At 42.4% G+C, this 25,709-nt stretch overlaps 1 protein-coding gene across 1 annotated transcript; it reads left to right on the forward strand.

The window, feature by feature from the left end:
• Positions 1-4,231: 4,231 nt before the first annotated feature.
• On the forward strand, positions 4,232-25,701 carry CS (citrate synthase). Its single transcript, XM_046655745.1, has 11 exons — positions 4,232-4,441; positions 13,660-13,710; positions 14,295-14,402; positions 15,853-15,918; positions 16,257-16,388; positions 16,645-16,833; positions 22,263-22,462; positions 23,033-23,162; positions 23,290-23,391; positions 23,598-23,807; positions 24,123-25,701. The coding sequence occupies exons 1-11, from the start codon at positions 4,400-4,402 to the stop codon at positions 24,291-24,293; spliced, it is 1,401 nt and encodes a 466-aa protein (XP_046511701.1). The 5' UTR covers positions 4,232-4,399; the 3' UTR covers positions 24,294-25,701.
• Positions 25,702-25,709: the final 8 nt, after the last annotated feature.

The following is a 25,709-nucleotide window of genomic DNA, read 5'->3' on the forward strand; positions in this document are numbered from 1 at the left end:
CACTTCTTCAGTGCCTACTCAATACAATGTGTTTAAAGTCTATTGTGGAGAGAAGAGGAACCTCTATGAATAAGCAAGGGAACATAAAAGTGTGGTAGGATAGGATTCTAGAAATTAGTGTATTCATACTGATGAAACATAAAGTAAGATAGAGCTTGATCTTGAAGGAAATAATGAACATACATTACTCCCTCCCCGCCCTTCCAGATGGAGGGATCAGCAAGAGCAGACAGGAAGAGGAAAATGGATGTGATCAACTCAGCTGAAAAGTAAGGGCTTTATCACTTTATCAGATAGGGAGAGATAAGGTAAGGAATGTTATTTAATGAAAGGCCTTGCTTGCTGTCCTAAGCTTTAGATTTGATGCCAACAGCAACACTAAAGTATACCTTTCTCGGCTCCATCACTAGCCATTGTCAATCTGGAGTAAAGTCTGTCCCTACTTCCTATATGTAGAGATTCTGTACTAGGTATAGGGCTGAAAACCTAAAAGATACTTTCTTTGGGGAGCTTCTTAAACTGATCCTGAGGTGTGGCTGTCTCAGGGTTTGGAATGGAATGTTTCTGTCCCAGGGAAAGAACACCTGAATAAAGATTTCAAAGACTTTTTAAATTAAGCATTTTAGACTCTAAAGGGATCTTGGAGGCCTAGTTCACCTCTGCCCTTTTTTTTTTTTTTTTTAATATTGGCACCTGAGCTAACAACTGTTGTCAATCTATTTTTTTTCTGCTTTTTCTCCCAAAATCCCCCTACTACATAGTTGTATATTTTTTAGTTGTGGGTCCTTCTAGTTGTGGCATGTGGGATGCTGCCTCAGCATGGCCTAATTAACGGCGCCATGTCCACGCCCAGCATCCGAACCAGCGAAACCCTGGGCTGTTGAAGCGGAATGCGCGAACTTAACCACTCAGCCACAGGGCCGGCCCACCTGCACATCTCTTAATTCACATCACAGGTTACCACAAGGAATCTATGAATTTATCTGAACCCTTGTGGAGGCTCACTCTAACAAATTATTGTCCCAGTATTTGGTAGAGCATATACTCAACCTTGCATATCTGCTTACACCGTAAGATTTACATGCCTTCTAAATGAGTTTATCAATAAAATGTTAGAACTTAAAGAAACATTGCCAAAGATAGTGTTAAATGAGATCTGGATGTGACTAGGAAAATTTATTATGGGAAAATCTAGTCCTTTGAAAATAAGTTTTAGAGGATTTTTGCTGTTAAAAAGGATGCAGAGCAGGGATAGGATTCCTTTAAATATAGGACAAGGAAGAATAGCAAGTGAAAGGGAACTAGTATATACTGAATACTCATATAATAAGCACAAACACCTCCTTATTTAATCTTTACAACTCCAGGAAATAGATGTCACTCCCACTTTACAGATGAAGAAACTAGGCTCAAAGAGGTGGTGGTAGTCAACGGGGAGCCAAGACTTCAGCACTAGTGGTCACCTTTTCCCTAGGCCAGTGGTCTTTCTGCTATGTCTCACTCCCTGGAGTGGAGCCTCCGTGTAGTCCCTAGTGACTGTGTTAAGTAACACTTTTATTTGTTTGAAAACTGCCTCCAAGTTTGAACATATGCCCTCTGATTCTAATAATCTATAGTGAAAAAGTATTATATTCTCTTTTCAGCCATTTTTCCAGACTGATTATTGTTTGTAAGAAGCCCATTCTACCCTGGTCATTTTAGGTGTTAAATGTTTGTCTCTCCACCTTTATGTATTCTGGGAGGATCACTGTTTATCATGTATTTCAGCTATGGATGTACAAAGGTTCACAATGAGTAAGACTATATAGTTCCTTATTTTTTAAAATATGTGTACGTATAGCAACATATTGATCAGATGTGCCCAGGAGACAGTTAACAATGACTCAAAAGTCCCCTTCCTGAGTTGCAGCTAATAATTCATAGTCATCACCATATAAATAATACAGCTTAGTAGTTAAGATACAGCTTCTGGAGTGAGGCCAACCTGGGTATGAATTCTAGCAATGCCAATTACAAACTATAGCCCTGAGCCTTGGTTTCCTACTTTGTGGAGACAATAATATTACCTACATCCCTTAGAGTTGTTGTGAGGATTAATTAACATAATGCATGTACCACATTTAGGTAGTATCTGGAAATAGTAAGTATTCAATAAATTTTAGCTATTACTCATTAAATACAGGAGTTTGGTTTACTGATATAGACAGTTTAAGTTTAGGCTGCATTCTCCCACTTATCTTAGGCCACCAGGGGGCACCATTGCCTCTGTCCATTTTAAAGAGGTCCTCCCAAGGTCAAGATGACCTTAATGCTCGGCCTTCTTTCCCATGCTCCCTCCAGTTCTCAGGAATTTAGTTGTATTTTGACCTAGAGCTCACTTGGCTGCTTTATTCATGTCAATCCTCCCTTAACTTTCCTCCCACCTCCCAGGTCCCATCCATGTTCAGAAACAGACTAAGCCAGCTCCTGGGAGATACCATTTAGTCCCTTTGATCCCTGGGCTTTCCCATTGGCCTGATAGCAGTGGATCAGGAGTGAACAACTAAACAAGTCCACAAAGTCCTGGTGATGCTACGCTCCAAGACGCTGTGTCAAGGGGCTTAGAGCATTACTGTTCCCCATCTTCCTTCCAACCACTAGAGCTCCAAAATAGGTTACCCTTATGGCCACTCAATAATTATCCCTTTGGTAGCCTCACCCTGAGAATGCCTCCTCTCTCTTGGCGCACTGGAGTTCAGTCCTCTGGTATGCTGCCTAGTCTCTGTGGATCATTAACCAGAGAGAAGAAACCAGGTCAGACTATTCTAGGGTTACAAGGAAATCCTCTGTGAGACGCTAAATTGGGAGCAAATATTGACCAGTGGAGCTTTGAAGTCACAGAGGAGGTAGTGAGGTCAGTGCTCCTCTGGGGGACTGCTTGGTTTCTCTTCATGAAGTTCTTTCAGAAGACCTACCTATCTGATCCCCAAGCCAGAGGAGCATTGATTGGTAGTTGTGAAGCTGGGTATGAGCAAACTTGGGAAGAGAAATGCTGTTTTTCTTTCTCTTTTTCCAAGTCTAAGCTATAAACTAGGTTTCTTGACAAACTAGGTTATCTAAACCTGGCTTAGAGGGTACTGAGACCTCTGAACTTGATGTCACTGCTATGTGAGGAGATAAATGGACTTCATTTGGGGCTTGGGGTTTGTAGATAAGGCACCCTGGTCCTTGGGTCAGTCCCCCTCTGCCCTTGGGTCATTGACAGTGATAAGCTTAGGAAGGCAGAAAGGTCCTGAGGTCTTGTCTACCCAGAGGAGTCAGTCAACAGTGGTGTGGAAGATCACTTTAGTGCCCTGGTTCATTTCATGGTCGCTGGGGAGCACAGGATAAGCGTGTATAGCAAATAGCAAGTAGGAGAAGGCGTCCAGAGGCCCTATGGCAGCGACAGGAGTGATGTGACAAAAAAGGAGGGTGCCTAATGCCTGATTTTGGATGAAGGGTTAGTCTGCAGTCCTGATCTCATGCCTAGATGTGGGGTGGGCTGGCTATATGGGGTTACGTGAGACTAATGCCTAGGACTCAGAGGCTCTGGCCTGCGCTGTAAACCTTCATGTTAAGGGGAGTGGTTGGAAGACTTGGAAGGCGGAACTGACAGCCCACAAAGAGCACTGGATATTCAGGCTCCTGCCTTTCCTTTCTTTCTCCACATATTGGGGGCTGTTAGTATCTATAATATCGTGGCCTCTGGTGACCTCAAATGATCTACACCAAGCAACTAACTCTGGCATCATAGCTTGTGTCCACATAATGTCACCTCTATGGCCATTAAATCATTGACCAAAGACATTCTTCAAGAAAGCATGCCAAGGTGGTAGGAGGAGTGGGCAATGATCAGTTGCCGTGATAGTATATTAAGGGATTGACTTCCGAGGACATTCAAAGGTCGAAGTCCTTAGGGCTTTTTCTCTAATATTCACGTCAGAACTAACTCCAAATGTGTTAAGGGCAAGGGAAAAAGCCTAAGAAGGAAGTTAACTGAGTTCTCAGGCACATACTTAGCCACCTACACGCTACCCCCCCGCCCATCCAGCCGTAATTAGCCTGACGCAGGCGGCCCAATCCTGCCCACCACAACTCCTATCAACGGCTCAGGTCCCGCCCCCCTCCACACCGGACCAATGGCGGAGCCCGGGGCCGGTGCCCTGAGAGGGGCGGGAGCGGGCTCGGGGTGGTAGGCGGGGACTCGCTGAGGACCCCGGGCTGGGCGCCGCCGCCGGTTCGTCTCCCCTTTCCCTCAGCCGCCTCCTTTCAACCTTGTCCACCGGTCGGCGCGGCCTCTAGTGCGGCCGCAGCGGCTCCCGTTCCTGCCGCAGCGCTCTCCCCTTCTTCCCTCCCCACCAGATCCCCGAGTTTGCCCGACATGGCTTTACTCACTGCGGCCGCCCGGCTCTTCGGAGCCAAGGTGAGCAACTACAGGAGGGAGCGCGCCGTCCCAGGGTGGGGCTGAGGCGACTGCAGGCCCTCCGCCGGGGTCTCCCTCCCCTCCCCATACACGCCCCGGCGCGCCTTAAAGGGGCCCTGCGCCTGGCTGGCCGCCGGCCCTGCGTGGAGCTCCGGGCCATGTGCTGCGCTGGCCTTCCAGCCCGGCGGGTGAAGTGAGCGCCGCCCGGCCCGGCACGCGGGCTTGAGCGGGAGGTATGGCCGGACCATACTGTCACCCTGCACGTGTAGGGTGGAAGTGTAGGGGGTGCGTGTCCCTGCAAGAAGGAGGAGCCGCCAGTGGAGAACATCGGTGCCGTGTTCCCCTGGAGTTGGGGAAAGAGCCTGTTTGGAGGACGGGGCGGGGGTGAGAGGAGTGGCAGGGGTGAACAGATGTGCTCGCTGTCCCTGGGCCAGAGCTGGAGCGGTGCCTGATTTCGGCTTCTGCTTTGTAGGGAAGGCCTTGTCAGTTCCTCAACTGCCCGTTTCCATTTCTCCAGCCCAATTATTTAAGCCTTTAGTGACCAAGCCGTAGCATTTCCTGCTAAAGGACTGGGACTCAGGTGCTCTTTGTCCTTGGGACTCTTGTACTCATTCTTTGTATATAGGAGGAGCTTGGGTGGGGGGGGAGCGCTTCTGTAAAACCTGCATGATTGTAACGTATAATTGGAGAAAGAATCAGAAAGATTGTTCCTCCAAACTGCAGGCCACTAAGTGAAGATACTGGGCAGGAGATAGTAATGCCGAGGTCACATGACCAATCCCACTACTCTCTCGCCAGGGTTTTGCTGTTGCTCTTCTACTCTTCTCAGGAGAGATTGCTCTCATTCCTTTGCTTGACTTTTGTTGCTATTATGGTTCCTAGGAATGTTGTTGCAGGGGATGGTGCTTTCAATTTCAAAATGCCAGTACTTTTGTCTCTGGGTAACTTGGCCCTTTAAACAGAGAGACTCGTGCTGAGGGAGTCCCATCCTCTAATCCATGCAGGGACAGTCCCACAAGTGACCTTGATTCCTTCGAAGAATTTATACTCTCTTCTGCAGACAGATTAAAGTTGCCAACACCTGAAGGAAAGGAGTCTTAGAATGGTGTTGGCTTGTTGTGCATTATCTTGCATGGTTGGCAAATAAGGTGAAACCTGTAGGATTTACGCTGGAGTTCTTCCAGGCACCCAGCAGCAAGGTGGACGCTGATCATTGGGGAGATACTTGTCTTACTTGACTGTTGCTTCTCCTGCTGCCAGGGAACAGGGTAAGGAAGCCTCTTGGGAAATGAAGCAAGTTCTAGATAGTGTTTTGGCCGAATAGCTCATTCCAGAGTTACTAACCCAGACCGGATAGTCTAACCCTACAGTGTATTTGAAAAAGCCTTTAAAATTTACCTTTTGAATTTATTTTCTCTCTTAAGCCTCCAGGGAAGCTCAGAAAGCTTTTGGGGTGACAGGGCCATGTAATTGTATCATTATTATTTTCTTTAGTTTCCTGTTAGAGATGGATCTGAGGATCTCAGAAACGTGTAAAATGGAAGCCATTATAAAGCTTTTGACTCTTAAGACTAGCAAAGCCCAACAGACTCAGGAGTAGAAATTTCCTGAGATCTACGCAGTATGACCAGGATACCAAGAAGTCTTTCAGTTTGTCAGCATTGTTAGCACCTGCCTGAGCTTTCCAGATTAGCTTGCAGCTTAATTGGTACTCGATTTTACTTTTGCTATTCAGGTAGGCTTTAGAAGGCAAAAATAGTCTTCTAACCTGGGAGAATTGACCCCTACCACTTTGATTCTCAAGGTCAGATGTAGTTTCACTTTTCTGAGGCGAGATTTTTTTTAACCTTGCTAGGAGACACAAATATTAGTCATTGTTCTGTTCCACCCTACCTACTGTCAGGAAATTTAAATGAACACCTAAATTGGAGTGAGAGACTAATTCAGATCCTTGAAATTGTTTAACTTCCTGTTTAACTGAATTCATGCTAAGCAATGGCATTAGTATTAGCTGTGGGTGCCTTAGTTTTGTGATGTAAATACTGTCTTTTCACAGGTGATCTGGGTTTGATTTTGGGCTGAGAATTGGAGTAGGGCCACCAATTCACTTCTGGACTCTTGACACCAGTGTAATTAACCATTCCTAGTTACTTCTTGTACCGTTGAGAATTGCTTCTCCAAGCTAGGATGTTTGATAACTTTGAGTAAATCAATTCAAAAGCGTTTCTAGATTATTTCTAGACTTTTTGAAGACATTTAAATTAATACCTATGATTCCTTTACAGTAGACCTACACCACTGCACAACATCTCTTGTATAAATCCTAGTCTGAAATTGCTTTCAACAAACCCAAGTCTGGGGCCAGCCCGGTGGTGCAGCGGTTAAGTGCGCACATTCCGCTTCTCGGCGGCCTGGGCTTCACCAGTTCAGATCCCAGGTGCAGACATGGCACCACCTGGCAAAAGCCATGCTGTGGTAGGCGTCCCATATATAAAGTAGAGGAAGATGGGCACAGATGTTAGCTCAGGGCCAGTCTTCCTCAGCAAAAAGAGGAGGATTGGCAGTAGTTAGCTCAGGGCTAATCTTCCTCAAAAAGAAAAAAAAAAAACCAAGTCAGTTTTATCCAATGAAATGTTAGTTAGGCTTAAAGCTCAAAACTTTTACAGGCAAGCGCTTAAATCTCTGTGCCTTCACTTTGAATCTCAGCCTACCCAAAGTAATGGCAATTCCTTGATGCTTACTAGATGGACCAAAGATGGAAAGTGCAGAGTAAAGCCTCATCACATGCTAGTGGTGAGATGGTTGCATTTGTTCTTCCTGGTAGGCTTTGGTTTGGTGGCAGGTGAATGCATGGGTGTGGGGAGGCGAGGTGAGCAGTGGTGAAATAGATAATCAGAGAAGGGAAGGCTGGCATTCCTGGTTCTTAGAAGGCAGAAGGAGGCAGAAGGCAGGAAACCAGACTTGGTGGATCTCTCTAAAGCCACACAGTAGTTCATTTTGCCCTGTTTCTGTACTTAATGTGATAGTGTTGAGTAGGATGTGAAATTTAAAACAGTAGTAAGGCAACTTTAGGAATAGATCTTTCTTAGGATCTGATTATCTTTCAGTTCTTCCCTCAACTGCCCAAATTCTTTAGGTCCTTGTATTTCTTTTAACATGCTATCATTTTTAAAAGTCTGTAAGTTTGCAGTGGGCGTGATCACCTGGGATACTTGTTCACATTGCACATTCGTGAAGCACGTTCGTGAACTGCCTTCAGATTCTGATTCAGCAAAGGGGATGGGATTTGGAAACTTCTATTCAAGTACTTCAGTTGACTGATGATGTTCCGTGGTCCCCTTCTGTTGGACTAGTAAAGCCATATGCAGGCCTTTTTGTTTGCAACTTTATGGAATGTATATATGAAACTTGAGTATTTAGGTATTTTTTTTGCAATTGGTGATTATTTTAAAAATTTACTTCAAAAGTGACTATTCTAAACAATAGTCCATTTTAGGCTATTTTCTCTAGGTTTGTCTTCCTAGGCCTTTTTTCAAATGCCTTAGGAAAAGTTTTTTGTAAATCTCTGGAGCAAGGTGTTAGGAGCTAAAACTTGTAGGAACTAGTAGAATTGGGGGAACAGTTCCTAGTTCCTGAGAAAGTAGTAGGGTGCCAGATCTTATATACTTTATTCACAATCTCTGCTTAGTGTGCACATGATAAGTAGGTGTTCAGCAAATATTAAAGAACAGTAAGGATTTCTACTGAAAGGTTAATTAGGACTCTTGATTCTTTTCTAAGGCTGAATTGGTGTCTTTTGCTGTCTTCCTCAGTGAATGCTCAGTGAACCTTTAGCGGAGAGTATGTTAGCAAATGACAGGTAGAATTAAGGAAACTCCTGTGCATATGAAGGAGGTCAAAGTATGAAATCTGAAGATTACTCTGCTCAGTCTATTAAGTAGCCTGACGAGTAGTGCAGGCCAACTTCTGAAATCACCATTGTGAAACACAGATGTTAAATGACTTCAGTTCTCTGACCTGGTTCTGGGGAGAGAGGGGCCTTTGTCCTATGTGTGTTCTTTTTCCCTTAATGCAGATTGTTCCTTTTGCACTGGAAGCCTTTGTAGCACAAGATTTTTCCTACCAATTATTAGTGCATTATATTTGCTTCATCAGCTAAGCTAGTTCTGCTGGCTTGGCAAGCTCTGATCTTTTGCTGATGAAGGAAAGGGCTCTATTAAAATCAGGAGCATCTCTTTCAAGCTTTTAATGTTGGAGATCCTGGATATGTGGCAGGACATGTTCTGAATATGCTTACAGTGGAGGATCAAAGAAAATTTGGCTTTTTCTCTGTAAAGTGAGAGTCCTGGGTGTGGACCAGTGATGATAATAGGCTAAGAGGAGTAAGAGAGAAATAACCACATTATTGAGTAAGTGCTTATCCAGATAGGGTTATGATGTTCCCAGAATTTGTGGGGAGAAGGGAGTAGTTTTAGTTGATTTCTGGTAAGTGATTTGGCTAATACCCTATTCCAGAAATACAGTAAGTATTATAGACAAGCCTGGCAGAATTTCTTGCATGTAATATTACTCCTTTTCCTTCCTTGGCCCTTTAGGTTCTTTTAATTATATTTTTCCATCCTAGCACATTTGAGAGCTACAACCCACTTCTATCAATAATAGCAAACTTACTAGAAGAGTTCTTGCCCGAGGTGGCAGAATATGAGGTTTGAAAAAGCCTCTTAGTGATCGTGATGCCCCCGCCCTGTAGGGACTCCCAGCTGTCACACGTGAGCCAGGGCCTTGTCTTTGGAAGCAGTTCTCCATCTCTCCCCGTGAAGGAGCTGACCTATTGAGTGCGGTGACTCCCTGACTGACCTGGCAGCTGCTGTTCAGTAGGGTGACTCTATGCGAGGCATGCAACCAGAAGCCAAAAGCCTGGTTGCCACACCTCCAGAATTGGGGGAGGAGCTAGGAAGTGAAAGTTCAGGGATGACTCAGGTTTGTAATCTGCCTGTCCCATCAGTGAGTATAGCCTGAATGTACTGTACAAAACTAGTCAGCACCTTTCTTTGGCAGCCAGGGGGCAGATGAAATGAGATGTGTAGCCTTGGGTGTGACAGTCCTCCAGTATCTCCTACCTAGAGCCATTTGCTCTGCTGCTGGAGATGATGGTTGTTAGCTAAATTTGTTTCCTCTCTCTGAGACTCCTCTCCTTGTGGTCAGGAGGCCCTTATAAAGGAAATTGGGGCTTTATTTCCTGTTCTACAGCTAGAGGGAATTATCCGTTCACCCCTTCCTCGTGCTTGACTGCCTCTTTCCTGGGATCCAATTCCAGGAGACAGTTGTGACACTTGAAGTGGTAGGTAACAGGCCAACACATTTCTGTTTATTGGACTCAGCTGGCAGAAGGCACTGTTCTAGATGCTTACATGCAAATTATTTTATATAGTCTACTTGTCTGCTTGAATTTGGCATTATTTTTACCAATTTAGAGATGTGAAAACTCAGACTTATAAGTTAGGTCATATAGTGAAAGTATCACAGCGGGATAGCGGCAGGACTGGATTTAGGACTAGATCCTCGATAACTCTACATTTCATGCTCTGTGTTCTACACTTCTGCTCCCTTGCTTAACACTTTAGACAGTGGGTGTTTCTCAAACTTCATTGCTCATATGGATCACCTAGTAAGCTTGTTAAACTGCAGATTTGGATTGAGGAGGTCTGAGGTGAGGCCCAAATTCTGCATTTCTAACAAGCTCCAAGTAATGCTAATGATGCTGGCCAGGCAGTCATATTTTAAATAACAAGGCTTTCAAGTACCTTTATGTATGTCCTTATCAGAGCCTTAGAATCAGACTTTGAGCTAAGTAGCTTGAGTGTTATCCTAAATATGGAGAAGGAAAGAAAAACAGAGTCTTAGTTGTTTTGTTTTGGATGTCTCAGTTGTTTAGTAATGGAGCTGGGGCTAGACCCCAGATTTCTTTTCCTAATTCCAAGTCATCTGCCCTGTCTTCTACATCATTAGATAAAGTTGTCCTAACTTAAATTTTTCCTATTCTAGCCTTTTGAGTGGTCATATCAATGAATTGCTACCTTTAAAATCCTTCTGATTTCTTTAGTTTTCTTCCAGCTGCAGGGTTAGCTAAAAATATAATTAAACCTGACACTAAAGAGTACAAGAAAGTGGCCATGCTATTTTTATTTTTATATATTTATTATATAACAAATACAAAGCACTTGCTATGTGCCAGATATGGCCTTAAGTGCTTTGCAAATATTGACTTAATCCTCATAGCACTTCTTTGAGGCAGGTACCATTATTGTTCCTGTTTTACAGATAAGGAAACTGAGGTGCAGAAAGGTTAAATGACTTGGCTAGGGGTCACACAGCCAATGAATGACAGAGAAGTGTAGTATAAACAGAATATACTAGCTTGATTCTATAGCTACATGACCAAGCTCTCCACAAACTAGCATTGCTTTCCGAATTGGAGATCTGGCTAAGAAGTGTTGCTGACGGAGATTAGGGACAGTGGAGATCAGCTCTCTTTAAGTTACTCCTTAGGCTCCTCATTAAATGGCAAAGATGCTGTCTACAAAGGAAACTAAGACTTTCCTGATGGTGGAAGTAGGGTGCCCTAACCATTCTGGTGAAGTCGGATTCATAGAAACAGATCTGAGAAATGACTGTAACTGAGCAGCAGGCATGACTCATGATTCCTTTGACGTTGCATTCTTACAGCCTTGTTGAGTGACGTTCCACTCTTTTCTTTCTGATCCCCCCCGTTTTTTTTTTTAATTATAAATGAAGTAAAAGGAGAGTGCTGCTCATTGATTCTAGCAGTTCTCTCTCACAAGGGGAAAAAAACTTTTTCATTTTATGTTCATACTGGTGGAAGAAACACCTCCAACCTGAAGGAATTTCTATTTTCATCTTAAGATCTGGGCTCTCATTCTATCTGTTAAGCTTGGATAGATTTTTTTGGCATGAGATTTAACCTTAAGCTATTCTTCTTGTAATCTTTCCTCTTGCCAATGAAGCAGCCAGCCATTATAGAAGCTTAAGCTTGGTTAGAAGTGGAAAAATTATCATTATGGAGCAATTTCAACTTCTTTCCTCTCTCAGATGATGTGCTCCCCTGTAGTCTCTTTAAAAACAAAGCCACTGGTGGCCTAGTGGTTAAGTTAGGTGTGCTCCATTTTGGCAGCTTGGATTTGGTTCCCAGGCTTGGACCTACACCACTCAACCAGTCATCTGTCAGTGGGCATACTGTGGCAGTGGTTCACATACACAAAGACGAAGATTGGCAGCAGATGTTAGCTCAGGGTGAATCTTCCTCAGCAAAATACATACATACGTATATACATACATACATACAAAAAGAGGAAGATTGGCAGCAGATGTTAGCTCAGGATGAATCTTCCTCGGTAAAATAAATAAATAAATACATACATACAAAACAAAAACACCGCAACAACCACCTACCCACAATTAAAAGGTCTACTGCAGGACCAATGTGGTCTCTGTGAGATGGGTCCTCTATAGCAGGGGATCTGTGGGACCATGGAGCATGGAATAGCTTGAGCATGGCTAGCTCTGTAGAACAATAGTTTGAACTTAGTCACAAGTTTTCCCTTGTCCACTTTTTGGTGACTAGTAAGAAAAGGCAAAGTTATTTCTTGAGTGCTGAATCCTGCTTCCATTCGCCCCACGTAGTGTGAAGAGGCTAAAGGTCTGTTTGTGCTGCCTACTTCTTGCCCAAATGGTCCTCAGTCCTCAGTAAGCTAGATGAGACTCTTTAGGAAGTTAATGAAAGGAGTTAAAGACAGCCCTGGTTAACAAGTTGAGGTGTTCCTCCTTTGCTTTAGGGACATATTAGCTTGCCTCATGCTCTCTGAATTTAGCTTTAGATTGATTCTTTTTAAAATAAACTTTTATGAAGGATCTCTTCCCTTTTCACTCCTCCTCTCTGCCCTAACAGAAAGAGGCGTACTAAATTCTAAAAAGCCTCAGATGCTAATAAACTCTGACCCTAGGCATTTAGCGTTTTGGAATTTATATAGTACCTCAGGTTCAAGTGATTTTCAGTGTAACCAGACACAGTGCAGTAATTACTAGAAAAGGTGTCTAGCCTTTTGGCAAAAGGAGGAAAGGTGTAGACTTGCTCTGGGATTTGTTTATTTGTACATGTGCACATGTGTGTGTGTAATCTTTTTAGTTTGCAAGTGCTTTCACATTCATTCTAATTTAATTATCACAAGACAACTCTGAGATGTGTGGTAGGTACTAACACCATTTTCTACATGAGGAAACAGGCTTACTTTGATGATCTCATTTTATCTTCAAAATAATTTGGTGCAGAAAAGTTAATCCTGTCTAAGCCCTTATAGTTAGTGGCATAAATGGTCAGGTTTTTCAAGAGGCAGTGTTGAACTTTTTGTTGCGACTCAACATCTTCTCAGGAAGTAGGTTTTTTTGGAGAAAAAAGACCTTTCTCTTAAACATAGAAAACATAGGCTAGCTACACTATTTCTCTTTGTGAGGAGGGATAGCTTTCTTGAATCTCAGACTTATCTTTCTGGATAATTTTCTTCCTGAAGTATATCTTTAAAAATTCCTTTGGTATAGGTGTGTAGGTGATAAACTCTCAGCTTTTATCTGAAATGTCTTTATTTCACCCCTTTTTTAAAGATTTTTTTCCTCGCCTGGGTATACAACTCTAAACTTAATAATTATTTTCTCTCATCACTTTGAAGATGATTTTCCAGTTTTCTAGTTTCCATTGCTGTTGAGTAGTCCTCTGTCAGTTGTTATTTTGTAAATATTCTGTCTTCCTGTGCTTTTTCCAGGAGTGTGAAGTAGTGTTGTAAAAGGCTGCCTCTGCCTGTGGGCTCTTCTAGCCTGGAGAGCTGGGGAGATCTTACTAGCAGGGTTAAGTGACCTTTTCTCTCTGCCTATAACAAAGCCCAGCCCTGGAACCCAGAGGGTAGAAAAGAGTCTTTCTTCAGGCAATGCTGATGAAGCTATGGATGCAAGAAGCAGAGTTAAACCTGCTGCTGCTTCCAGGCTGGTAACTCCTTCCAAGCTGCTCAGGGCCTTTTGTAGCTTTCTTATGTCAAACTGTCACTAGAAGCTAGGATGAAGAGTGAGAGGTTGGGTCGCTGTAATTGCTTCTTGTTAATACATAGGAGGGAGGAGTAACTATTGCCTAAGGTTTTGTGTTTTCTTTACAGAATGCATCCTGTCTTGTTCTTGCTGCCCGTCATGCCAGCACGTCCTCCACGGTAAAGTTTGGAAAAAAGAACTGAGGATCATTGAGGCAGCCTGACCCTGGGATTGGGGTGGGAGTGGGGGGTTGGCTAACCCCCAGTCTTTCATCATTATCTTGAGTATCTCCTGGAGGTGTCTTTGTTGTTATAACTATTATTATTACTACTATTTTAAGAAATGATTTACTCAATAGTGTAGTGAAGTGGAAATATCAAATATTTTTGCCTAATCTTTGTTTTTTTTTTTATTTTTAAATTCTAAAATACATATAACATAAAATTTACCATTTTAATCATTTTTAAGTATATAGTTTAGTGGCTGTAAGTACATTCACATCATTGTGCAACCATCACCGCTATCCATTTCCAGAACTTTTTCATCTTCCCAAATTGAAAATCTGTACCCATTAAACAATAACTCCCGCATTCCCCTCTCCCTCTGCCTAATTCTTTTACCCTCATCTGTACAGAGTAGCTGACCATACTTCGCTGGCAGATAGAGAAAGCCAAATTCTAAAAAACAGACTTAACATACCTACTTTGCAGGAAATCTAATCATCATTTTGACCATCACTTAGCCTCTCTACTTCTCTTTTTAGAATTTGAAAGACATATTGGCTGACCTGATACCTAAGGAGCAGGCCAGAATTAAGACCTTCAGGCAGCAACATGGCAACACTGTGGTGGGCCAAATCACTGTGGACATGGTAAGGGTTGTAGAGTTTGGGCTGGAAGAAGTAGCCCTGTAATGTGCTTCAACAAAAGTCTTTCTCTTCACTGACTATTTGAAACCATTGTGTCCCGTACAGGAAATGTTGCAGCTTATGGTGTTCACTAGAAATTAGACTATTCTTGGGGGCAGGCCCCATGGCCAAGTGGTTAAGTTTGTGTGATCTGCTTTGGTGGCCCAGGGTTTCACCAGTTGAGATCCTGGGTGAGAACTTAGCACCATTCATCAAGCCATGCTGAGGCAGCGTCCCACATAGCAGAACTAGAAGGACCTACAACTAGAATATACAACCATGTACTAGGGGGCTTTGGGGAGGAGGAGAAGAAAAAAAAAAAGAAATTAGACTATTCTTTTCTACAGATTTAATAGTTGAGCCTAACCTAATTCACTGATGGGAGGGTTGAATGAAGTTTCTATTCCTCTTCCTAACCTGTCAGCCTTTGGGTCTAGGGCTCTCTGTCTTTGAGTTGATGCTGTGTCGACTCTCCAGTTAAACCATAGTTCTAGCAGGCCCTCGGGAACAGCTTTAGGGTGGCTTCTTCTCAGCCCTAAGAGTCTGAGCAGCTCGAATGATAATTCCATAGCAGTGTTTAGCCATTGGTCTCTATCTCTGTTCCCTGTAATAGATCCCATTCTGTTGTAGGGAATGAAGGCGTAAGAGTGGGCAGGAGAAAAAAATAAAATACAGTAAGAAAAGAAAGCAAACAGTAATCTTTCTTCTTTTTTTTTAAGATTTTATTTTTTCTTTTTCTCCCCAAAGCCCCCCAGTACATAGTTGTATATTTTAGTTGTGGGTCCTTCTAGTTCATGTGGGATGCTGCCTCAGCATGGCCTGATGAGCGGTGCCATATCCGCGCCCAGGATCCCAACTGGCGAAACCCTGGGCTGCCAAAGCAGAGTGTTCGAACTTAACCACGCAGCCACAGGGCCGGCCTCAAAAAACTTAATCTTTCTTCTTTTTTTTTTTTTTTTTAAGATTTTATTTTTTCCTTTTTCTCCCCAAAGCCCCCCGGTACATAGTTGTATATTCTTATTCTTCGTTGTGGGTCATTCTAGTTGTGGCATGTGGGACGCTGCCTCAGCGTGGTTTGATGAGCAGTGCCATGTCCGTGCCCAGGATTTGAACCAACGAAACACTGGGCCGCCTGCAGCAGAGCGCGCGAACTTAACCACTCGGCCACGGGGGCCAGCCCCAAGGAACTTAATCTTAAAGATAGTGATTTATCAACTTAAAAATTTCATTTCCAACCTTACCAGTCTTCCTTGAAAAGTTCCATTCTATAGTAAATTTAGCTCCTCAGAAATCTTCCCCCAAATGAAGTCTTGGAAGTCAGAGATTAAATTTCCTCTCCCAGATCCCATGAAGCACTAACAAACTCTAGCCTGCATTATTCTGATTACTGGTTGCGTTCTCGTCTTTTCTTTAGATGTATGGTGGCATGAGGGGCATGAAGGGATTGGTATATGAAACATCAGTTCTTGACCCTGATGAGGTAAGAAACCATTATGTCAAGCACTAATAATCAGAGTTTACTGACTATTGTGCACACCATGGATTAGACCAGGGAGGGTAAGGAGAGCAAAATGAAGCACGTACCTTCATATTTTGGCAGGTGGAAAATAGGTACATATGGAATAACTGAAGAACAAGTTTACCTTTTTAATATATCAACTAGTAAAACTGAAAATACAGTGCAGAAGTAAATTACGTTAGGATTTAAGCTTTAAAAGTTCTTTTCTAACTTTTTGAAGATAAGAGTGGGACCAGTCAGTTATGTGACTTTCAGGCTAGTAAACTTAAATATTGTAATTCTTACTCTTCTTGCTCAAGGGCATCCGTTTCCGAGGCTACAGTATCCCTGAATGCCAGAAACTGCTGCCCAAGGCTAAGGGTGGAGAAGAACCCCTGCCGGAGGGCTTATTTTGGCTGCTGGTAACTGGACAAATCCCAAAGGAGGAACAGGTAAGGCAGAGGATGTTAGGCAAAGAAGGAGGGAAATGAGAAGGACGTTCTCTAATCTCAGACACTTAATCCTGACCTGGCTGTGGGGGGCAGTTTATAGAGATGTGCAGTCAGGGCAAGGAATCAGAGCAGAGTTCTGCTGTCTAAGTGGATGGGGTTGAATTCTCTTGCATTTTCTTTACTCAGATATCACTGTCTTTTTATTTCTCTTCTTTTTCCTTGCCTAGTGTTCTTAGCAGTGTCTCCCTTTCCACAGGTATCTTGGCTCTCAAAAGAATGGGCAAAGAGGGCAGCTCTGCCTTCCCACGTGGTCACCATGCTGGACAACTTTCCCACCAATCTACACCCCATGTCTCAGCTCAGTGCAGCCGTTACAGCCCTCAACAGTGAAAGTAACTTTGCCCGAGCATATGCACAGGGTATCAACCGAGCCAAGTACTGGGAGGTAGGAAGTTTTGTTGTGGTGATTGATATGTCTTAGAGATTTAAAGCACTTAAGACTGAAGGAAGAAAAAGAAATGTGGAATCTTTAGTAAAATTACTTTTCTGAGTTATGCCAGAAACTTATTTAACAAATTTTTATTGTAGGCTTGCTTTTTGTCAGTTGTTGGGATTACAAAGATAAATGAAGCATTCTTTCTATCACTCAGGTTATTGGTTTGGTTAGGGTGATGTACGTGTAAAAAAGAAACTACAATTCAGTAATCTTGCTATAATAGAGATATGTACACAGGGCTGTTAGAACATTGAAAAGGATGTGAGCTAACTGCAGGGTCCCTTAGGAAGATTTCACAGAATAGTCTCACTCTAGCCCCAAAGGGTCCCTTCTCCTCTTCTTCTTCATATAAGGAGAACCTTAAGAAGTTGGGTGAATGGCAGCTAAGGCAACTCTAGAATCTAGGAGGACTAATGCCAGTCAGCTACAGGTCTGGACTAGCCCATTCAAGAAACCTATCTGGAATGGAAGGGTGGTTAGTATCCTGGAAGTAGAATCTAAAAACAATTGAGCTTTATTTTCTGAAAATGAAATGTGACCTTAATAGTCTCAACTCTGTGGTTGGAATATGAGAGACTGTTGTGGCTTGTCCCAGTGCACAGTACATAATTCCTTCCGTCCTCTCTAATACTCCACATACTCACAAACACTGGGTAAAGTACAAGTTATCGGGCTAATTTTACAGGAGGGCATCTCATTTTCTTTTGTTTCTTATTCAAGACAGGTAGTATAAGAAGAGAAAAGTTGCTTTTTGCAAAGCAGTTACACTAAGTGATTTTTGACCAGGAGAAGGCCCCCAAAGAGTTCACTATGATGCAAGGCACAGACTAGCGTGACCCACTGGTCTCATGAAATACCCTTGGGATTTTGGCAAATCCTGCTTCATTTGGTTGGTCAATATTTATTCAATGCCAACTGTGTGTAGAGAATTGTGTTTGTTGTTAGGGGAAAAAAAAGGAAAGGAGAGTTTGCCATTAATATTAGTCTGGTTAGCATTAAGGAGGAAGATAGAGAAATGATTCAAATATACACATTCACAAGCACTTGAAGCATTGATAAAGCCTCACATCAGCAGGCTCAGAAGATCCTAAAACCTGAATCTATTGCTTTTCATTTTCTTTTTAAATGCATTCAAGTAACTGATATCTCTGTGGGTTACCATAACAGGAAAGGTTAGATCAAGAACAACAGTTCTGGGGCTGGCCCTGTGGCCAAGTTGGTTGGGTTCGCACGCTCCGCTTTGGCGGCCCGGGGTTTCGCCAGTTCGGATTCTGGGCACGGACATGGCACTACTCATCAAGCCATGCTGAGGCAACATCCCACATGCCACAGCTAGAAGGACCCACAACTAAAAATATACAACTATGTACCAGGGGGCTTTGGGGAGAAAAAGGAAAAATAAAATCTTATAAAAAAAAAAAAGAACAACAGTTCTACTTTAAGTGAGGAAGATTGGCCTTCAGCTAACATCTGTTGCCAATCTTCCTCTTCTTTTTTTTCCTTTTTGAGGAAGAAAAAGATGTTAGCCTTGAGCTAACATCTGCTGCCAATCCTCCCCCTTTTACTGAGGAACACTGCCCCTGAGCTAACATCCACGCCCATCTTCCTCCACTTTACATGTGAGATGCCTACCACAGCATGGCTTGCCAAGTGGTGCCATGTCTGCACCCAGGATCCGAACCGGCAAACCGCCAGCCGCCAAAGCAGAAGGTGAGAACTTAACTGCTGCACCACCAGGCCAGCCCCAGTTCTTCTATTTTAAAACTTGTCTTTTATGGGGGCCGGCCCCATGGCCGAGTGGTTAAGTTGGCGCGCTCCGCTTCAGTGGCCAGGGTTTCGCTCGTTCAGATCCTGAGCGAGGACATGGCACCGCTCATCAAACCATGCTGAGGCAACATCCCACATGCCACAACTAGAAGGACCCACTACTAAAAATATAGAACTGTGTACCAAGGGGCTTTGGGGAGAAAAAGGAAAAATAAAATCTTTAAAACTTGTCTTTTAGAAATTGACCACTCAGAAGTGCTTGTTACTACTTACAATGCTGTTGTCTTGACTGTCATGAGGGGAGAGAAAACAGCTTCTTCATACTTTACAAGAGATGCCTGTGAGATATTTCCCAGCCATCCAAACATGCTGCATTGCTCCACACTGTCCTTCATTGAATCACTAAAATGAATCTTGTACTCTTCTACTTGCAGTTGCCTCCGTTTCAGTGTACAGCCATTGACTGATTGTTCTGCCATCATCTCTATGTGAGATGTATTTGTCAGCCTTAGGATCTATGTCTAATAAGTTCACACTGCATAAAAATTAGCACCAATAACTGCTTTAGTTTGGTGGAGCTTGATGCTCTTTTGTTACCACATCTTGTAACTTTCTCAAAGATCAGACATGCTATTTCAGTTCACTTCTCTTAATGTGATTAATGTGACTATGGGCTACTTAAGAATTACATAACAGCATTCAGCTGGTTATTTCTGTTTAAAAAATTTAATGTTAAGAAGTTTATATGTGATCTAAGTCTTTACTAGAATCATCCGTTCATACTGTTTTTCTACATATACCTCAAGAGGATGATCTTCTGCCTACAGCATTTCTTCCATAACAGTTACATGACTTTAGATAAATAGTATCATCTCTTGAGTTGAAAGAGTTAGATCTCCTTCTGATTGACTTAACTTCACTCATAACTGGGAGATTACTACGATGCAACCTGCTGTTTAATTGTGAAGTAGCCTTAAGATGTTGTTGAATTGAGTAAACTTTGAGAAGTAGCTGACAGATCACGTTTTGCTAGTAATGCCACCTTTAATAAGGCCTATACACAGTACATGTAGGTTTTGAAGCTGTTTATAATAAAATCATCTCAACACTTAACTCTTGAAAATGTGCTTAATATTACATGCTTTGTATTCATTATCTGATTTAATCCTCAGAACAACCCTATGAGTTAGATGTTATTTATTCCCATTTTACCAAACAGGAAAACTGAGGATTAAAAAAATTAAGTAGCTTGCCCAAGGTCATGCAGTTAGTAAGTGGTAGGGACCAGATTCAGACTTGAGTTTGCTTCACTCTAAGGTCTTTTCACCAGTAATACTGGCTGTCTTCTTAATAATAATGGATAATTAAATACTTGGCCAGAATTTTACTAGCAATAGAGATGCTGGCTCACAGTGTTGATTACGGTCAGTTTTGTTACTTTTATTACAGACAGCTGTGATGGTGGCATGTCTTAATGTCTTTTTTCCAAGCCTTTATAGATGAAGAATGAGTTGGTACCAGTATCTAATAGCACCTGAGTCTTAGCTTATTAAAGAAATAGGAGTTCTCTGTCAGTTTTTGGTTTTGATTTTTTTAATCTCTTCTTGACTATAGCATTGACCACTACAAAAAGGAAGGTAAGGATCCCACACTGTCATACCTGGTCTGATAGTTGTTGCTTTATGAACTTCATCCTCAGTGGTAGGAGTTGAAACAGTCTCCTTTTTGTAGTTTCTTTATGATGTGGCCATTCATAATTTCCAAATGATTTTGAAAGTTAGTATATACTCCACAGACACCAGTTTGCCTAGCCTGGGCTCCTGTTCTTGGCATTCTGCTAATGAATCCAGGTCCCTTAGGACTGCATATCCTTGATGTAGGCTTTTGCAAGTAACCTACTTCCTTAGGGTATGTGAATCTGCAAGGAGGTATAGTTAATAGTATGATTATCATGTAAATAGTCTGAGAATTTGCAAGTCTTGGCTAACTATTTCTTGCTTCAAGTAGCTTTTTAATTTTGTCAGTATTTTCATTGAATCCTGGTGGCATTGACAAAATTCGCTGAGTACTTAAGTAATCGATGACTTCATTAGGGGTATAGATTTTGCTCTTTGTTCCAGCAGAACTACTGAAACCTCGTGACTTCCTGCGGGAACATTTGGCCAGTTAGCTTGATAGGACAGCACTATGTAATATCAGTGAGCAAGTATTTAAGTTATTATTTTAAAACCCTGTCCCTTCCATAAATTTAGGAACTTAAATTCCCTTTGTGAAGATAAAATTGAGACGTAAAAGTTGAGCAAGGTATTACCATCACAAAAAGACAACCAGATATTATGTTTCTCTTAATAAATGAACACAGTGCTTGCTATTTATCAAATAATCTTGCTAAAAAAATTGAATTTGAATCTGTTCAAGCCTCTAGATCTAATGATCAGCTTGTAGGAAATACAGTGGACAGAGGAACATATTAAATGATATCACAGGTAGATAACCAGCAAAATCTAAACTGTGGGAAATTCTACAGAACAAATGATCTGATTTTCCACAAATAAGTTGCAAAGTAAAAAATGGAGAGCATAAGAAGCAACTTAAATTGAATAAAAAAGACGTTAGAGACATCTCAGACAATTGCACTGTGGCTTATTTTCAGTCCTGAATCAAACAAATGAGGTGGAGGGGGGCTTTGTATACTGAGTAGATATTTAATGATATTGAGGATTTGTTAAATTTTTTTTCAGTGGGATAATGGTTTTGTGATTTTGTTTATGAAGGACATTTATCTTTTAGAGGCACATGCTTAAAATATTTACATGTTGAAATATATGGTATCTGGGATTACTCAAAATAATTTGGGAGATGAGAGGGGAAAGTAAGGATATAGACGAAACAGGAGTGGCCATGAGTTACTACTTGTTTAAGCTAGATGATACTTATTAGCTGAGTAGATAACCTTGTACAAGCTACTGAACCTGACCAAGCCCCAGTTTCTTCATTTGTAAAATAAAGGATATGTTACCTTACAGGATTGTTGTAAGAAAAGGAAAAAAGTGCAAATAACATATCTAGCATAGTACCTGTTATATAGTAAGTGCTTAAAAAATGGAAGCTTTTGTTATTAACTAACAATTGAATGCCACTGTTTGACCTTTGGCACATATGGTGAATTTTCTTTGAAAGGTGGAATATAGAATTATTGAAACCTAGTGTCTTAGCACATTCGTTGAGTACAAAGTCATGTGGTAGGAAAGATCATGATTAAATATATAAGGGTTCAAAATCTGACTCTGGCATTTAGCTGAATGCTCTGAATTTCACTTCCCTCATCTGCAAAAAAGAGGGCAGTGTATACTTTGTAGAGTGGTAAAAATTGGGAATAAGGCTTTAATGTGCATGAGATAGTATGTGTAAATCACTCAGCGCAGTGCCTGGGTCATAACAGCTATTCAGTTAAATGGTTCTTGTTGTTATACTCCATATATAACCACCCAACATATTATCATCAACTCAAATAGCTCAATCCGTGGAGGATAAATGGTATTCCTGCCTAATTCTTCTTTGTTGATAATTCCTTTTCTTTTTTTTCTCCATTTGCCTCTTCTCCCCATCAGTTGATTTATGAAGACTGTATGGATCTGATTGCAAAGCTGCCTTGTGTTGCAGCAAAGATCTACCGGAATCTCTACCGGGAAGGCAGCAGTATTGGGGCCATTGATTCTAAGCTGGACTGGTCCCACAATTTCACCAACATGTTAGGCTATACTGAGGCTCAGTTCACCGAGCTCATGCGCTTGTACCTCACCATCCACAGGTGAGCTAGACCCAGCAACCATAGCCACCAGTTGCCTGGATTGGTGGGAAATTTTAAGAAAAGCTCCTTAACATTCTCATATTCTGGGAATAGGTAGTAGGCAGTAAGGAGATGAAAAAACAGCATAAGGGATGATACAAGGCAAGAAAGGGGTGTAGTAAAGAAGGTCAAGAGATCTAGGGAAATCACCATAACCATGCTAATAACAAAATAGCGCTTCCAACTGGGAAAAGGTACCAGCTGTTCACATTAGGTGGTTCTTCCGCTTTCCAGGAGCTCCCTCTTCTGGCCATTGCTATGAAAGCTGGAATGAGTCAGGGAGCTTGGCAAACAGGCGTCATCAACCAGTAACCTCTCCAGCTCTGTAGATTAGTGAACAAAGGCTGTTAATAAAATTGGGACATCTCTTACAAGAACTTATGTATAACTGACTCGCTATAGGCTGGTGTGAGCCAATAACTAGACTAGTATGTGACAAATAAGAGAACAGCAAGGTGTGTGTTTCCATAATCTGCTCCTTTTTTCTCGTCTTCCTCTTGGCCTTGATTCTCCTTTCTTACTTCTACACAGTGACCATGAGGGTGGCAACGTAAGTGCCCATACCAGCCACTTGGTGGGCAGTGCCCTTTCGGATCCCTACTTGTCCTTTGCAGCAGCCATGAATGGGCTGGCAGGGCCCCTCCATGGGCTGGCAAATCAGGTAAGACTTCTTTTTCTTTTCCTGCTCCATGTTTTTCTTACTCCCATGCTTTGTTTCTGAACTTGGTGTTCTCGAGAATCCTGGCATATGCATTGACACTCTTTTATTCCCCAAACCTTACCCATAGGAAGTGCTTGTTTGGCTGACACAGCTACAGAAGGAAGTTGGCAAAGATGTGTCAGATGAGAAATTACGAGACTACATCTGGAACACACTAAACTCAGGACGGGTAAGCAGAGATGCGTAGCAACTAAGGAAGAAGGCAAGACCCAAGTTCTGCAATTTGGAAGAATTAGGGGAAAAAAGAATGAGAGCGGTCCCTAAATTAGAGAAGGAGATATCTTTTTTCCCTCCATTGTCTACCCTGAAGAATTTAGAAAGACAAGAATTTCTACCTGAGAATACAACTGGCTTTTTTCCCTTCACTCTTTGCAGGTTGTCCCAGGCTATGGCCATGCAGTACTAAGGAAGACTGATCCACGATATACCTGTCAGAGAGAGTTTGCTCTGAAACACCTGCCTCATGACCCCATGTTTAAGCTGGTTGCTCAACTTTACAAAATTGTGCCCAATGTCCTCCTAGAGCAGGGCAAGGCCAAGAATCCTTGGCCCAATGTAGATGCTCACAGTGGGGTGTTGCTCCAGGTAAGTCCTCCCTTCCCTGCTTTCCCTCTAGTTTGTACCAAACCCTACTGTTCTCTGCCATGCACAAAATCAACCCACTAGTCAGAGCAAGGACTCTTATGCCTCCTTCCTTACTCTTTTGATAAAGTTGCCTATGGTCAGGGGAGGCGCGGGCAGGAGAAAGAGGGTGCTCTCTTTTCCGAATCCCAATTGCTATACTTTTCCCAGTGTCATTTCTATTTAAGACCGACTGGATTAAGGTTTCTATCACCCTGAACTTGTACATGCTACTACCTCTGGGCCTTTAACAAAACTTTTTTCTCTTTTACCTTATAGTACTACGGCATGACGGAGATGAATTACTACACAGTGCTGTTTGGGGTGTCGCGGGCACTGGGTGTACTAGCACAGCTCATCTGGAGCCGAGCCCTAGGCTTCCCTCTAGAGAGGCCCAAGTCCATGAGTACAGATGGTCTGATGAAGTTTGTGGACTCTAAGTCAGGGTAAAACTGGAGACTGGGGGGAAACTAACTACCAGAAAGTAAGGGAGCTTAAAAAATGTACACTTTTGTTTTGTTTCAGGGGCTTTTAAAGACTTAAGATTAAATTGTATCTGAGGCACTGATAATAAGTTTGAGGTTAAAATATAAATTAAGACTTTAAAAGATGAAAAGTGACCCTTCTTCCCTAACCAGCACCTTTCCCCTGCCTGGTATCAATTGCCCATCAACTGAGGATGACCAGGACTAATGCATGTGGTATGGGTTAGGTTTGGCCCCCCTGCCATCTCTAGAGTAAGAATCTGGCTCCTCTTTCCCTGGGTCAAAGCTGCTTGCAGAGAATCTTCAGTTACTTCAGAGCTTTTGGTTCTACTCTGCCCAGCCCTCAATGGGCCAGCAAACCAGGACTCTGCCCCTTCTATTTCCATAGGAATCATGTTGGATTGTCGGCTGTACTGAGCCCCATTGCCCTCTCCCATGCACACAGACACTTCCTAGCAAGACCTACTGGTTAGCTGGACATGCTTTGGCATTTTTTTATGCTATCAGGTGACCAAAAAGGCCATGGCATTTGTTGTGACTGGCACCTACTGTTTTTTATTTCTCTTTAAATTATCCCATGAAAATTAAGATCTGGGAGTGTTCTCTTCCCTCCTACTTTAATACTCACCTCCTTCCAGATTATCCATACCTGCTGCACCTCAAGCTGAGGATGCACTGGACCTTCCCCTTTTGGTCCCTAGTAGAGACCTCTTTCAGCAGGTTGTATATAACCACTATCTGATCTGTGGTCTTTCCCAGTCATTTGGCTTTATCAGTGCTTAATATGAACTCATCTTTTTACTTCCTCAGAATACAAGCCACTACCCCCTGACTTCCCCCCACCCCTTTATTTTAATGTCCTGTGGGCCATAGAATAAGGGACTTAGGAATGACCAGCATGATATCTTCATGGTCTGGTCTCAGGGTTACTAGCACCTCATTCTGAGCAGGGAAATGATGTAAGATTGGAAATGATCTCCTTTGAATATCAGGTCCTGGGGCTGAGGGCATTAAAAATAGTAGGCCTCTTCATCCCCGGCCACAGGAAAATATCCTTTTATTTATCAAGGTCCTTTTGCCCTCCCCTTCCCCAAGAGCTCTCAGTACAGTTTTTGTTTTAGAAGCCCCATTTGCACAGGTTTTCAGTAACTCAGAATGCTCTACTGCCTTTTCTTTGAGAAAGGATTGAAATACACTCCTGCTGTGCCCCCTTCCTCCCTTGCAACTCCTGCCTGTGTTTGTGTGGATCCCTAATCCCCAAAACCACACTGTTGAGATGGACACACTGTAAACCCCTGGGTAACTGTCAAGTCATGATGCAGACTTCAAGTTCTTCTGTATAAAATGCAAAATAAATGTTTTTATTAACAATGTTTAAGCC

This window comes from Equus quagga, chromosome 1 (genome assembly GCF_021613505.1).
Source record: "Equus quagga isolate Etosha38 chromosome 1, UCLA_HA_Equagga_1.0, whole genome shotgun sequence".
In the NCBI taxonomy this organism is placed as follows: domain Eukaryota; kingdom Metazoa; phylum Chordata; class Mammalia; order Perissodactyla; family Equidae; genus Equus; species Equus quagga.